The sequence below is a fragment of the Miscanthus floridulus genome, chromosome 1 (genome assembly GCF_019320115.1).
Source record: "Miscanthus floridulus cultivar M001 chromosome 1, ASM1932011v1, whole genome shotgun sequence".
NCBI lineage: Eukaryota > Viridiplantae > Streptophyta > Magnoliopsida > Poales > Poaceae > Miscanthus > Miscanthus floridulus.
The window spans coordinates 156040570-156053599 of record NC_089580.1 but is presented as its reverse complement, the minus strand read 5'-3'; the positions used below and the strand labels follow the sequence as shown (position 1 = coordinate 156053599).

General features: G+C 52.7%; 2 protein-coding genes across 2 annotated transcripts; both read right to left on the bottom strand.

Moving 5' to 3' along the window:
• Nucleotides 1-1353: 1353 nt before the first annotated feature.
• On the bottom strand, nucleotides 1354-3404 carry LOC136465939 (uncharacterized). The gene is made up of 4 exons (XM_066464481.1): nucleotides 3327-3404; nucleotides 2152-2334; nucleotides 1589-2058; nucleotides 1354-1543 (listed from the first exon to the last, which is right to left on the bottom strand). Exons 1-4 carry the CDS (start codon nucleotides 3402-3404, stop codon nucleotides 1354-1356), a joined length of 921 nt encoding a protein of 306 aa, XP_066320578.1.
• Nucleotides 3405-8435: 5031 nt separating this feature from the next.
• Nucleotides 8436-10441, bottom strand: LOC136499024 (cytochrome P450 93G2-like). Its single transcript, XM_066494729.1, has one exon. The coding sequence runs from the start codon at nucleotides 10331-10333 to the stop codon at nucleotides 8744-8746; it is 1590 nt and encodes a 529-aa protein (XP_066350826.1). The 5' UTR covers nucleotides 10334-10441; the 3' UTR covers nucleotides 8436-8743.
• Between the last annotated feature and the right edge of the window lie 2589 nt (nucleotides 10442-13030).

Here is a 13030-nt window from a genome sequence, read left to right as displayed (position 1 = left end):
GTTAATGGAGAAAAAATGGAGATAAATTATGGAGACCAAAACTTTATTCATCATAAAATGGAGAGTACATATCTGTAGTGTTTCAAGGGTAGAAACGTATAAGGTGTTCGATGTGCCATGAGTTTGGAACATCAATCCCATCTAAGTCACATAGGCGATAAGATCCTGGTTGGGTGGCCTCTTTGACGACGTAGGGCCCTTCCCAAGGGGAAGAAAGCTTGTGCAACCCTTCAGTCTTTTGTTTTCTACGGAGAACGAGGTCGCTGATGGTGAATGAATGACCTTTTATGTTGCGGTTATAGTACCTTCGTAGACTTTCTAGATACTTGGTTGTGCGGACATAGGTGATCAGTCATTCTTCCTCGGCCCGGTCAACGTCCTCTGTCCGAACAGCCATAGCTTGCTCTTAATCATAATTTTCCACCCTGGGTGCTCGGAAGGCAACATCTGCTGGTAGTATGGCCTCTGAGCCATAGACCAAAAAATATGGAGACACACCGGTACTGCAACTAGCTTGAGTGCGCAGTCCCCAGACCACAGCTGGTAGCTCTTTGAGCCATCTGCCCGGATGCTTTTCTTGTTTCTGATATAGCCTCTTTTGAGGGCGTCAAGGATCATACCATTAGCCCGCTCAACCTAGCCATTAGCTCTAGGATGAGCAACGGAAACATATTTAACGGAGATGCACCGGTCTTCACAGAAGTCCCAAAAATGATGGCCGGTAAACATGGTTCCGAGGTCGGTGATAATGCTGTTCGGGAGACCGAACCTATGTATGATATCTTCAAAGAGGTCGACTGCTTTCTTTGCAGTAGCTGAAACGAGCAGTTTGTACTCGATCCACTTGGAGAACTTATCAATGGCGATGTATACATACCGGAAACCTCCTGGTGCTGGCTTGAAAAGCCCAATCATGTCCAGTCCCCAGCATGCGAAAGGCCAAGAAACTAGGATGGTCTGCAGTTCCTATGCTGGTACGTGTATTTGCTTGGTGAAAAATTGACATCCTTCACAGCGTCGGACGAAGTCTTCTACGTCGGAGATGGCTGTGGGCCAGTAGAAGCCAGCTCAGAAAGCTTTGCCAACTAGGTTTCTCGAGGTCGTGTGATTGTCATAGGAACCAGAATGAATTTCGTGAAGCAGCTTCACTCCTTCGTCTTGAGGGATGCACTTCTACAATACCCCTTCCTTAGCACTCTTCCTCATCAAGTTACCGTCTACCAGCATGTAGTGCTTACTTCGGTGGATTAGGCATTCGATGTCGGTCTTATCGGCGGGTATTTCAGAGTTGGTGAGGTACTTGATGAACTGCTCCCTCCAATCGGCGATCGGCGAAGGCACCGCAAGTACCAACTACTCGGTAGGGGGAACCTCCTCAACTTTCTTTTCTTCTTTAATGGATGGCACCAGGAGATCTTGCACGAAGACCCCTAGTGGAACCGCAATGCGAGATGAACCTATTTTTGAGAGCTGGTTGGCTGGTTGATTTTGATCTCGTACCACGTAGTGGTACTCGATACCGTAGAACTTCTCTTCAAGCTTCCTGATTTCAGCGTAGTATGTGTCCATCTTCTCACTAGAATAGGACCAGTCTTTGTTGAGCTGGTTGATAACCAGCGCGGAGTCCCCGTACACCATAAGTTGTTTGATGTCGATCTCGATAGCTATTCGTAGACCATGGAGACATGCTTCATATTCCGCGGCGTTGTTGGAGGCCGGAAAGTGTATCCAGAGGACATAGTGGAGCTTATCTTTAGTCGGTGTAATGAACAGAATGCCCACGCTGGCACCGCTGATGTTAAGGGTGCCGTCAAAATACATCACCCAGTGCTTGGGGCAAGTGGCGGTAATGGGTTCTTGGATCTCAGTCCACTCGGCGACAAAATCAGCAAGCGCCTGTGACTTAAAGGTAGGTTTGCTTCTGATTTCAATGGAATAAGTGTCGAGCTCAATAGCCCACTTAATGATGCGGCCGTTGGCCTCTTTGTTGCGGAGAATGTCCCCCAGAGGGAACTTGGTAACCACGGCGATCTTGTAATACTCGAAGTAGTGTCGGAGCTTTCATGACATAATCAGAATTGTGTATAATAGCTTCTGTACCTGAGGATAACAAGTTTTGGGCTTATTAAGCACCTCGCTGATGAAGTATACCGGACATTGCACCTTGTAGGCATGCCCGGACTCCTCGCATTCGACGACAATAGTCGTGCTGACGACACGAGAAGTGGCGGCGATGTAGATTAGCAGAGTTTCATCTAGTTGTGGCGCTGTCATGACTAGAGGTTTTGTTAAGAACAACTTGAGCTGCTCAAAAGCTGTGTTTGCCTCCTCCGACTAGGAAAACGCTCAGATGCCTTAAGGAGCTTAAAGAAAGGTAGCCCTTTTTCGCCGAGGCGCGAGATGAAGCGACTTAATGCAGCCATGTAACCTGTAAGCTTCTATATATCCTTGACGTATGTCGGCCGTTTCATGTAGGTGATGGCAGAGACCTTGTTAGGGTTTGGTTCGATGCCTCGAGCGCTGATGATGTAGCCCAGCAGTATACTGGATGGAACTCCAAAGATGCACTTTGAAGGGTTCAGCTTCCATCGGTATTTGTTCAAGTTGGAGAAAGTTTCTTCAAGGTTGGCGATAAGATTGTTGGCGATTTTGGTCTTGACAACCACGTCGTCGATGTAGGCTAAGACATTGCGGCCGATCTGTTGGTCAAGGCACATCTGGATAGCCCTTTGATAGGTTGCCCTAGCGTTTTTGAGTCCGAAGGACATAGTGGTGTAGCAGTATGCACCGAAAGGCATGATGAACGACGTCTTGATCTGGTCTTCTTCCTTGAGGGAGATCTGATGATAGCCGGAGTAACAGTCAAGAAAAGAGAGCAGTTCGTAGCTGGTGGTGGAGTCTACCACCTTGTCTATCCGAGGCAGGCCAAAGGGGTCTTTAGGGCAGTGTTTATTAAGATCAGTATAATCAACACACATTCTCCATTTTTTATTCTTTTTTTGAACGAGAACAGGATTAGCTAACCAATCTGGATGATACACTTCTTTTATAAATCCGGTAGCTAAGAGCCATTTTATTGCTACCCTAATAGCCTCCTTCTTGTCTGGCGTGAATCGGCAAAGTTTCTACTTGATTGGTTTGGCGGTCGGCAAGACATTCAAGGAGTGCTCGATCTTCTCCCTCGGTACCCCCGGCATGTCTATAGGTTTCCAAGCAAACACATCGGCGTTGGCCCATAGGAAGGAGACGAGTGCGCTTTCCTATTTGGGGTCAAGGTGAGCCCCGATCTTCATAGTCTTGGAGGGGTCATCGAGGCCGAGGCCGACCTCCTTGACTTCCTTGGACTTGGCGGAAGCATGAGGAAGCTCCAGCTCTGGGATCTCCATGTCATCGGCGGGCTCCATCTTGGCTTCGGTGACCACGCTAGCCATCTAGATGGAGAGGTCGGTGGCTTCGGTGAGGGTGAGACTCTCTATCTCGCAAGCGTAGGCGACGGAGAGGTTGGCACGTAGAGATAGGACTCCTATAGGCAAAGGCATCTTTAACACCAGATACGCAAAGTGCGGTACGACCATGAACTTGGCCAGAGCCGGCCGACCAAGTATGGCGTGGTAGGTGGTGTTGAAGTCAGCGACATAAAAGTTGATATGCTCGATGCGGTAGTTGCTTGTCGTGCCGAACTGTACTAGTAGGGTAATCTCTCAAAGTGGTCTGGATGCCCTACCAGGTACCACGCCCCAGAAAGGAGGAATCTGAGGGCGTGAGATCTGTTGTCCCGAGACCCAACTCCCTTAGGGCCCTGGTGAAGAGTAGGTTCAAAGCGCTCCCACCGTCGACAAGGACTTTTCTAAAGAGTACCTTCTAGACAGTCGCGTCGAGGACAAGGGGGAAATGCCCTATATAGGGTATGTCCGCCCACTAGTTGGCCCAACTAAAGGTGATGGTGACCTCAGACCATGGGCGGTAGCTGGGGTTGACGGTGGTTTCCTCTGAAGCGACAGCGAGCACTCGTCGGGCAGCGAGCTTCCATTCTCTTCTGCTCTCATTGGAGGCAAGGCCTCCGAAGATGGTGCCGACCACCTTGTCATGATCCTAGAAGGCATTGTTATTGCCCCCAGGTGGTCGGCGGCCTCTGTTCCTGTTGGCGTCGTCATCCAGCTTCTTGTCCTGGAACTCCTTGGCCAAGCCAAGGCAGTCTTTCATCTTATGTTTTGCATTCTTGTGGAGAGGGCAAGGACCGTCGAGGATCTTCTTATATTGCTCGTCATAGTTCAGCTTGGCGCGAGGCTCATTAACAGTACCAATGAAGTGGTCTGACCGGCGGCGACAATTTTGACCGGGCTTGAACCCTTATGGCTGATCACGGTCGCTATCCCGGTTGAAACCGCGGTTGTCATAGCGGCGGTCGTTGTGGCATCGGTTATCGGGGCGGTCATCGTAGCGGTGAGGCGGGCGATTTGTGCCCATATCTTCATTGAAACGCACCTCTACTTCCTCGGCGTCGGCGTACCGGTTGGCGGTTGTGATCATCTCGCCGATGCCTGTAGGCGGCTTATGATTGAACTTGGACCGAAGCTCGCGATGGTGAAGTCCTCGAACAAAGGCGGTGATGACCTCATCTTCTGTGATGTTGGAAATAGATTTCCTCATCTCGGAGAAGCGTCTGATATAGCTGCGGAGGAGCTCAGGCAGCTTTTGGGTGATGCGGTTGAGATCATGCTTGGTGCCCAGACGCGTACATGTAGCCATGTAGTTGTCGGTGAAAACTTTCTTCAGCTCTTCCCAAGATGCGATGGAGTCTGGGGCAAGGCTTGTGAACCAACTCATGGCGGCTGGTGTGAGCATGACAGGGAGGTAATTCGCCATGATGTTGGTGTCACCTCCAATGGCGCGAACGGCTGCGGCGTAAGCCTACAGCCACTGGGTTGGGTTCATCCTTCCTTCATAGGAATCGACCCCAGTGATTTTAAAACCATATGGCACTGGAGTGTTTGGAGCGCCTTGGTGAATGCCAAAGGTCCTTTGGGACTACCGGCTCCATCATCTGCAACATTGCCGGCGGCAATCGGCTCTAGAGCTGAGTCTGGGTTACCATACTCTCACTCGTACTCCTAGCGGCGATGTACTTCATCTTCATGGTGACCAAAGCGATGCTGCTCGATACGCCATCATGCATCCTAGAGATTGTTGAGGTGTACTCGAGCGTCCTGTTCGACCTCCTAGTCATGCTGGCGATGGTGCTCGGCACGGTGGCCCCCAACTCCACCATGGAGGGGCAGTGACTGGTCGGCGAAAGGGCTTTGGCTAGGGCGGCGATTGGATCTTAGCGCAGCTGATCGATGAATCGTGCTTGTCAAGCACGAAGGTCTTTGGTCCTAGTGGATCTCGTTGACCTGATAGTGCACTGCTTTTAGCATGGCGGCGACCTTAGCGACCTCATGAGTTTGCGGGAGCCAGGCGAGCTCATTGGCGGCTATGGCCAAGTTAGCGCTTGGAGTTTTGTAGACGTCGTGACCGTCGACACGGAGAAAATCTTCATCAAGGTTGCGATGGAGCGGACTCCCTTGCGAGTCGAATTGGTTGTCGCGAGCGGTTGACGTTCCTGTTTTCACGACACTGCGCGCGGTTGACATTCCTGTTTTCACGAGCGGCGCGTTCCTCATTGGTTTCGCCGTTCCAAGGGGGCTGTCGATGCTGACGTTGAAGACGGTACCACCCCAAAAAGGTGGGAGAGGAGGTTGCTCGATGAAGATTTCGACGAGGGTCTCCGTGGAGCCCTGAGATTCAGAGTCCGGACTTTCCTCCAAGATGGTTTGGAGGGATGCTCCGGGGCATCAGCTGGCGTGCAGCATGTTGACCATCGACGGGAGCTGGTCAGCGATCTGGTCGGTGGGAGGATGGATATCCCCCACCTGGTCGGCGAATCTGGCCCTCAGGGCGTCTTGGTACGTGGCGGCAGTGTTGGCGAGCCCGAAGGGTAGGGCCATAACCCTCGGAGTTTGCCGAGCAGCTTCTGATAGATCCGAATCGGAGAGTGGTCGGCACCAAATGAAAGTGTCCAGAGCTGATTCGGTGATGGAGAGGCAATTGGCGAGCTTCAAGCCGACCCGATCGATGGATTCAATCAGATCGTCATTATTGATGTGCCTCCTCTGGTAACGAGGAAGCAAACGGCGAGTCGTTGATGAAGGTGACCTTAGAAGTGGATCCAAGATCGGATCTGTAGTTGCAGGTGCGAGGGTGGTCGGCACAGAGAGGATCTGCACCAGCTCGAGGAGCTCTCCGACTCCGTCGGCGTTGATGACCCACGAGATGGATCCAACCGTGAAGATTTGGCCAGGCTGCGGGAGGGACGAAGAGCCTATGGAAAAAGCCATCTTGTTCGACGAGGAAACAGCACGCTATCCCCTACCTAGCGTGCCAACTGTCGACAGAATATTGTTGGCAGTCCTCCGAGGGGTATCCCACGAAGGTAGATTGATCGGTAGAGGAGTGTGAGATCAAGAACAAGAAATTAACAGAGATACACGAGTTAGACAGGTTCAGGCCGTCAGTATGACGTAATACCCTACTCCTGTGGTCTGTTGGTTTGTATTAGCTATCGTATGATATGCCGTGATTTTGGAGGGGGTCCCTGCCCGCCTTATATAGTCTGGGTGACAGGGTTACAAATCGGTTAGATCTGAGAGATAACCGGAAAGTAATAACAGATTACAAGAATCATGAGATCATACATATCCTAATAGATCTCGTAGTATCTTCAGGATATCTTCCTTATGTCTTGTGGGAGGCGCCAAGCAGAATCGTGCCCCGCAAGGCTTCGTCTTGTGAGCTGGGCCGCCCCTGGGAGCGTAGCCGATGTGGTCTGTCATCGGTATCTGGGGTCATACCCCCCACAGAGATAGTCACACTGCTTCTGGTCCTACGTGCCTGTGCAGGTCCGCATGCATGCATCCCGGCCCTTTGCTTGGCGCTCATTCCAGGACCATAGGTTGTGAATAGGTTGCTCAAAATTCAAAAGCATCATGAAGGATGTCACAAGATTCACTACGTAGAATAAGATTTGTAGGGACGGCTCCAGAGACTCTGTAGGAGCGGTTTGTCTAGCCGCCCCTACGTAAGAGTCTCTACAAATCATGTATTTATAGGGGGCGGTTCCCAGATCGCCCATACAAATCGATTTGTAGGGGCGACTGGATATTGATGTCGTCCCTACAAATCAATTTTTGAAAATCACAAAAAAATAGGTAAAAAATAGCAAATTTTTTTAATCCGAGGAGGTCCCCCACGGGTAGCCTCACCACCCACTCTATCAGAGTAGCATTTTTCACGATTTTTGCAGACTGTGCATTGGGCGGGATTCAAACCCGCAACCTCTCCCTCGCGCACAAACTCCTCTACCACTGCACCTCACGTTCACTTGTGTCTACAATACATTTCGGTTCCCCACATATTATACAAAACTGAGCATAAATTGATTGTTTGAGGCCCTAAACTATTTCAAATAAAAAAGTTGTCAACTACAAAGTTTTATAACTTTTCGAGATCTACAACTTTCATTTTTGTAGTTTCTCCATCCGAGGTTACTTGTAAAATTTGAATTTCAAATTTGAGAAATTCGAACATAGTTTTTCATGACAAGATGATTTTAAATGAGAAAGTTATCAACTACAAAGTTTCATAACTTTTCAAGATCTACAACTTTCATTTTTACTGTTTGTCCATCCGAGGTCGTTTAAAAAATTCAAATTTCAAATTTTTAAAAATTCAAACGTAGTTTTCCTTGACAAGATGCTTTCAAATTAAAAAGTTGTCAACTACAAAGTTTTATAACTTTTCGATATCTACAACTTTTATTTTTGTTGTTTCTCCATCCGAGGTTGTTTACAAAATTTAAATTTTAGTACTTAATTTTTAATACTCGACGTCTATTTGTATGGGCGGTTTAATATCGAGCCGCCCCTACAAATCCGATTTGTAGGAACGGCTGGATATAGAGCCGCCCCTACAAATCGGTCCATTTGTAGGGGCGGCTGATAACATCGGCCGTCCCTACAAATCTATTTGTAAGGACGGCTCATTTGACAACCATTTGTAGCTGCCCCTATAAATAAAGGGAGGCGTTGCCACAAATTATTTTTGTAGTAGTGATTTACAGCAGCTGCATGTGTATTTTCCGCAATTAATGCTTACATGCTAGCTACGGCAAGGAACTTCAATGTCTTGCTGTGTCCTCTGCTGCCGGAACACCCAAAATCTGTTACTGGAAATTGTTTGAAAAAGACGACGATCGAGTATGTTCATCCGTGCACAACAAAAGTTGTAGATCGATGCATCGGTCCTATTTGGCTGCAACGTTTGTGTTTGGTTCCATATATGGGTGATCCTTATGGTGCTTGAAGGAATTTAGTGATGAAAATTTGCCGGGTAGGACGTCCCCGCGAAGCGTGGTTTTTCCCCAGTAGGCCAGTAGTAATATACTCCGTACCTATGAGTACTTCCTAATTAAGCACAAATCTGGATGTATCAACATCAACAGGCACAAATATAACTTCCCCCCCCTAAAATTCTAAAAAAAGACAACTTCCGCTGAAGGTGATTGCAGACGTAGTATGTGTCACAGTAAAATATAAAACATACAGAAACAGAAATAAAAGAGACCGAAAAGAGCCTTCGCCCCGTGAAGACAGGGACAGATCTGGAGTTGCATGGACCCGCAGGTGTCGGTGATGTACGGAGCTAGCTACGTAGCTCTTGTCGGCAGCGGATTGAGGCGCGGTGTGGGGATGAGGACGAGATGGTTCTTCCTGGCGGTGACGAGCCCCGCTTGCTCCTCCATGTCCAAGGGCGGCGCCTTGGACTGGCCCGGCGGGACGGGCACCTCCCAGTGGAAGCACTGCACCAGCGCGGCGAGGAAGGCCGGCACGGCCTGCATGGCCAGGCCCATGCCGGGGCAGGCGCGGCGGCCGCTCCCGAACGGCATGAGCTGCATGTGCTGCCCCTTGGGGTCGACGCCGGCCCCCGCGCCGCCGGGCATGAAGCGCTCGGGCAGAAACTGGAGCGGCTCTTCCCAGTACCCCGGGTCGCGGCCGATGGAGAAGATGTTGAAGAAGACGGAGGTCTTGGGCGGGATGACGTAGCCCCGGACGTGGACCGGCTCGATGGTCTCCCGCTGCGCGAACACCGCGGGGGGCTGCAGCCTCAGCGTCTCCTTGAAGACGGCCTGCAGGTAGGGCAGGCGCGGGACGTCCTGCTCCCCGACCAGGCGCGACGCGCCCACCACGGCGTCCAGCTCCGCGCGCAGCTTCTCCATGCAGTCCGGGTGGTTGAGCGCCAGCGCCAGCGCCCACTCCACGCTGGTGGCCGTGGTGTCGGAGCCGGCCGTGAAGATGTCCAGCACGAAAGCCTTGATGTTCTCCCTGGTCAGCTTCACCTCGGCGTTCACGTCCTCCGCCGCGTCCATGAGGATGTCCAGCAGGTCCTTGCTGCTGTTGTCGGCGGCGGTGGTGGTCTGCCCCAGCCCATGCTGCCGTCTCCGGTTCTCCTCCTTGCCCGTGATCATGATCTCCAGCAGCGCGTCGAACTTGTCCCGCACCTCGCGCGTCCTCCGCGTGAGCCCCTGCAGGTCCCATCCCCGGCAGAGCCCCACGTAGTCCTCGACGTTGAAGGCCCCCACGAGCTCGGCGACCTGCTTGGCGCAGTCCCTGGCCGCCTCCGTCATGTGGCCCGGCAGCGCGCTGGCCACCATGCGCATGATGGCGTTGTTGGACATGCTGATGAGGTGGCGGCTGACGTCGATGGCCTCCCCTTTGTCGGCCGCGTCGCGCGCCGCCGCCAGCACGGCCGCCAGCTCGGCCTCCCGCACGGGCCGCAGCTGGTCGACGGTCCGCGGGCCCAGAAGCTCGGACATGCAGAGGCGCTTCATGAAGCGCCAGTGCGGGCCGTAGGGCGCGAACGCGAACCCGGCGTCGTCGTAGGCGAGGTGGCGCGTCACGGCCGTGAGCGGCCGCTCCGGGATGCTGGCCTCGTGCTTGAGGAGGTCCCGGGCGGCGTCGGCCGTGCCCACCACGACGCAGTGCGTGGAGGGACCGAGGCGGAGGTAGACGAGGGGCCCGTAGCGCGCCAGGATGCGGTCGAAGGCCCTGTGGGGCGGCGGGCGGATGAGGTGCAGGTGGCCGATCAGCGGGAGGGCCATCGGGCTCGGGGGCAGCCTGCTGCTGTTACGGTTGCTCCATCTGGAGATGACGAGGGTGGAGAGCGCCAGGAGGAGCAGGACGCCGGGCAGCAGGGCCAGGCCGCCGCCGCCGCTGGCAGCAGCAGCTGCTGCTTCCATTGTTATCTCTGCTCTGCTCTGCTCTGCACTGCACTCGTCTCGTATGGTGTGGCTGGTTAGTTTATTTACGCTAGCTGTGCTTCTATATAGGTGTGCTTGGAGCCTTGGACCACCCGAATACTACTATATACTAGATATACTACTTAGATACTAGTACTAGAATACTACTATATAATTGAAGAGGCGACGAGGAGGAACGCAGGCCACCCAGCCAAAAGGAGCGACGAGGAGGAACGCGGGCCACCCCTGGAGGCGGCAGTGGTCCTATGCCAAGAAAACAGTCTCGGCGCCTAGCCTCTGACGGCTCGACTAGGGTCCCCCGTGGCGATTAAGATCGTCGGCAGGTTCGTTTGGTCGTAGCTTGTCGTAAATTTTTATTTGAAATAGTATTTTTTTTTACATAAACTAGTTAATAGTATTTTTTACGAACCAGCAACGATACGAACCAGCCAATCGAACAGGCTGCCTATGGTTGATTGGTGTCGGTGTTTCGTACGAGCACCGGCAAGTAAATTTATAGTAATGCGCGTTGGGCTCGGATGGTGCGCTAAATGACACAAGATTTATACTGGTTTAGGCCGAATGTCCCTACGTCCAATTTGTTGCTGCCCGTGTTATTAGCACCGTAAACGGTCTGTAGTAAGGGGTACAAACGATCGAGAGAGGGACTGGTCCCAAGTCTCTGATGGAAGGGTCGAAAGGAGGTCAAGAGCTTCGTAGCCGCTTGACTGTGTGTATGTGTGTGTTCTTGTATTGTTCGATCAAAAGTCCTCCTTTTATGATAGAAGCGCCTCCCCTTTTATAGATGAAGGGGCTGGCTTTACAAGGATGAGGGCTTTTTGTAATCTTGTGGCTCACGTCTACCCGGCCTGGTCCTTCATTCTGATGAGTGCGAAGGAAGATAAGCGTCTACAACACTGTCGATGTCTCTGTGGAATGTCAAGTTGATTACAGAATGCTGCATTGCGCAGGGTATGTGCTGTAATACAGTGGTTTTGACTTATTAGTTTCTCCCAGCCTTGCTCCGCACGTCTCTCCCAGCCTTGCTCCGCACGTCTTCTGGTTCCTGTGAGTCTTCGTCGGAGGGACGAGGGGTCGGGGTCCGGAGTAACGTCGTGGTCAAGGCCTTCCGACTTGGCGGACTTGAGGGGTCAGGAAGCGGACGCCGCTCCCTCGGGTCCATAGCGTGGTGACGGAATATCCGCCGTTCGTGGAGATAGCAAATCCTTTTCTGGAGCGTAGTGGTTATCGTATATCTTCATCGGGTTCCGTGTCCCAGGACTGAAGATGGCACCTACAACTCTACAGGGCAAGGAGCACGCACCTGTATAACCTTTCGGGCTCTGCGGCGCCCGGAAGGGTCTAAAGCACCTGTCCCGTCATCCCCTGGTAGTACTTTTCCTGCCAGGGCGTAGGGTATGGTTCTTGGAACTATGGTTGACCCGAATGTCTTGTCTTGCCCTGTCCCTGTCATCTTGAGGGAACGGGGAGAAGTTGTCAGGTAAGGTGAATCCAGTCTTTAGATATGGAGCAGGGTGAGGCTCGTTCCTTGCTGCCGGGCGAAACGGAGACCAATCCCTATCTCTTGGGCAAGACCGACCCTGCCCTCTAGGGTCGGGCAAGGCGGAATCTATCCCTCAGCCCTCAGGCGAGACCGAGCCCACCCTAAAGACGTCGGGCGAGACGAAGACTAGCCCTGAGCCCTCGGGCGAGGCAGAGCCACCTCAAAGGCGTCGGGTGAGTCAGAGTCTATCCCTCGGCCCTCGGGCGAGACCGAGCCTATCCCAAAGGCATCGAGCGAGACGGAGACTAGCCCTGAGCCCTCGGGCGAGGCAAAGCCACCTCAAAGGCGTCGGGCGAGTCAGAGTCTATCCCTCGGCCCTCGGGCGAGACCGAGCCTGCCCCAAAGGTGTCGGGCGAGATAGAGACTAACCCTAAGCCCTCGTGCGAGGCAGAGCTATCTCAAAAGGCATCGGGCGAGACGGAGACTAGCCCTGAGCCCTCGGACGAGGCAAAGCCACCTCAAAGGCGTCGGGCGAGTCGAAGTCTATCCCTCGGCCCTCGGGCGAGACCGAGCCCGCCCTAAAGGCGTCGGGTGAGACCGAGCCCGCCCCACTAACCCTAAGCCCTCTGGCGAGGCAGAGCTATCTCAAAAGGCATCGGGCGAGGTGGAACCAAACTCCTATTATTCGAACAAGGGATGAAACGGTGCTCTTATGTGTCTAGAAGTTTTTAACGTTCGGTGGTTATTGGTTCCACCTTCTGGGGTACCCTGGTATTAGGTCCCTGACAGTAGCCCCCGAGCCTCTAGGTGATTCGAGTAGAACCGCCTGGAGGGTGTTTTTTGACTTCGTCGAAGTTACTTTGCCAGAGGGAGCGCGCGAGCGCACCCAATGGGTGTAGCCCCCGAGCCCCCGGGTGATTCGAGTAGAGTTGCCCGGGGGGTTGTATCGGTCCCTTCGCGGGTAAGGCTAAAAGACTTAGTTTTTCGTCAATTGGATGTTTTTCCGAGAGGGTCGTGGCATCCCGTTCGCGGGGAACTTATTTAGGGCTGACCTAACTAGTGCTTGTGCCCTTGATTTTGGATCGTTCGCGGACCCTTCCTCAGTTGGGCCAGCCACCAAGCTTCTGGGCCCTAGGTGGACCAAAGAGAAAAAGGGCCTTCGTGGCTTGTTTTTCCCAGGTGGGTAGAGAGTC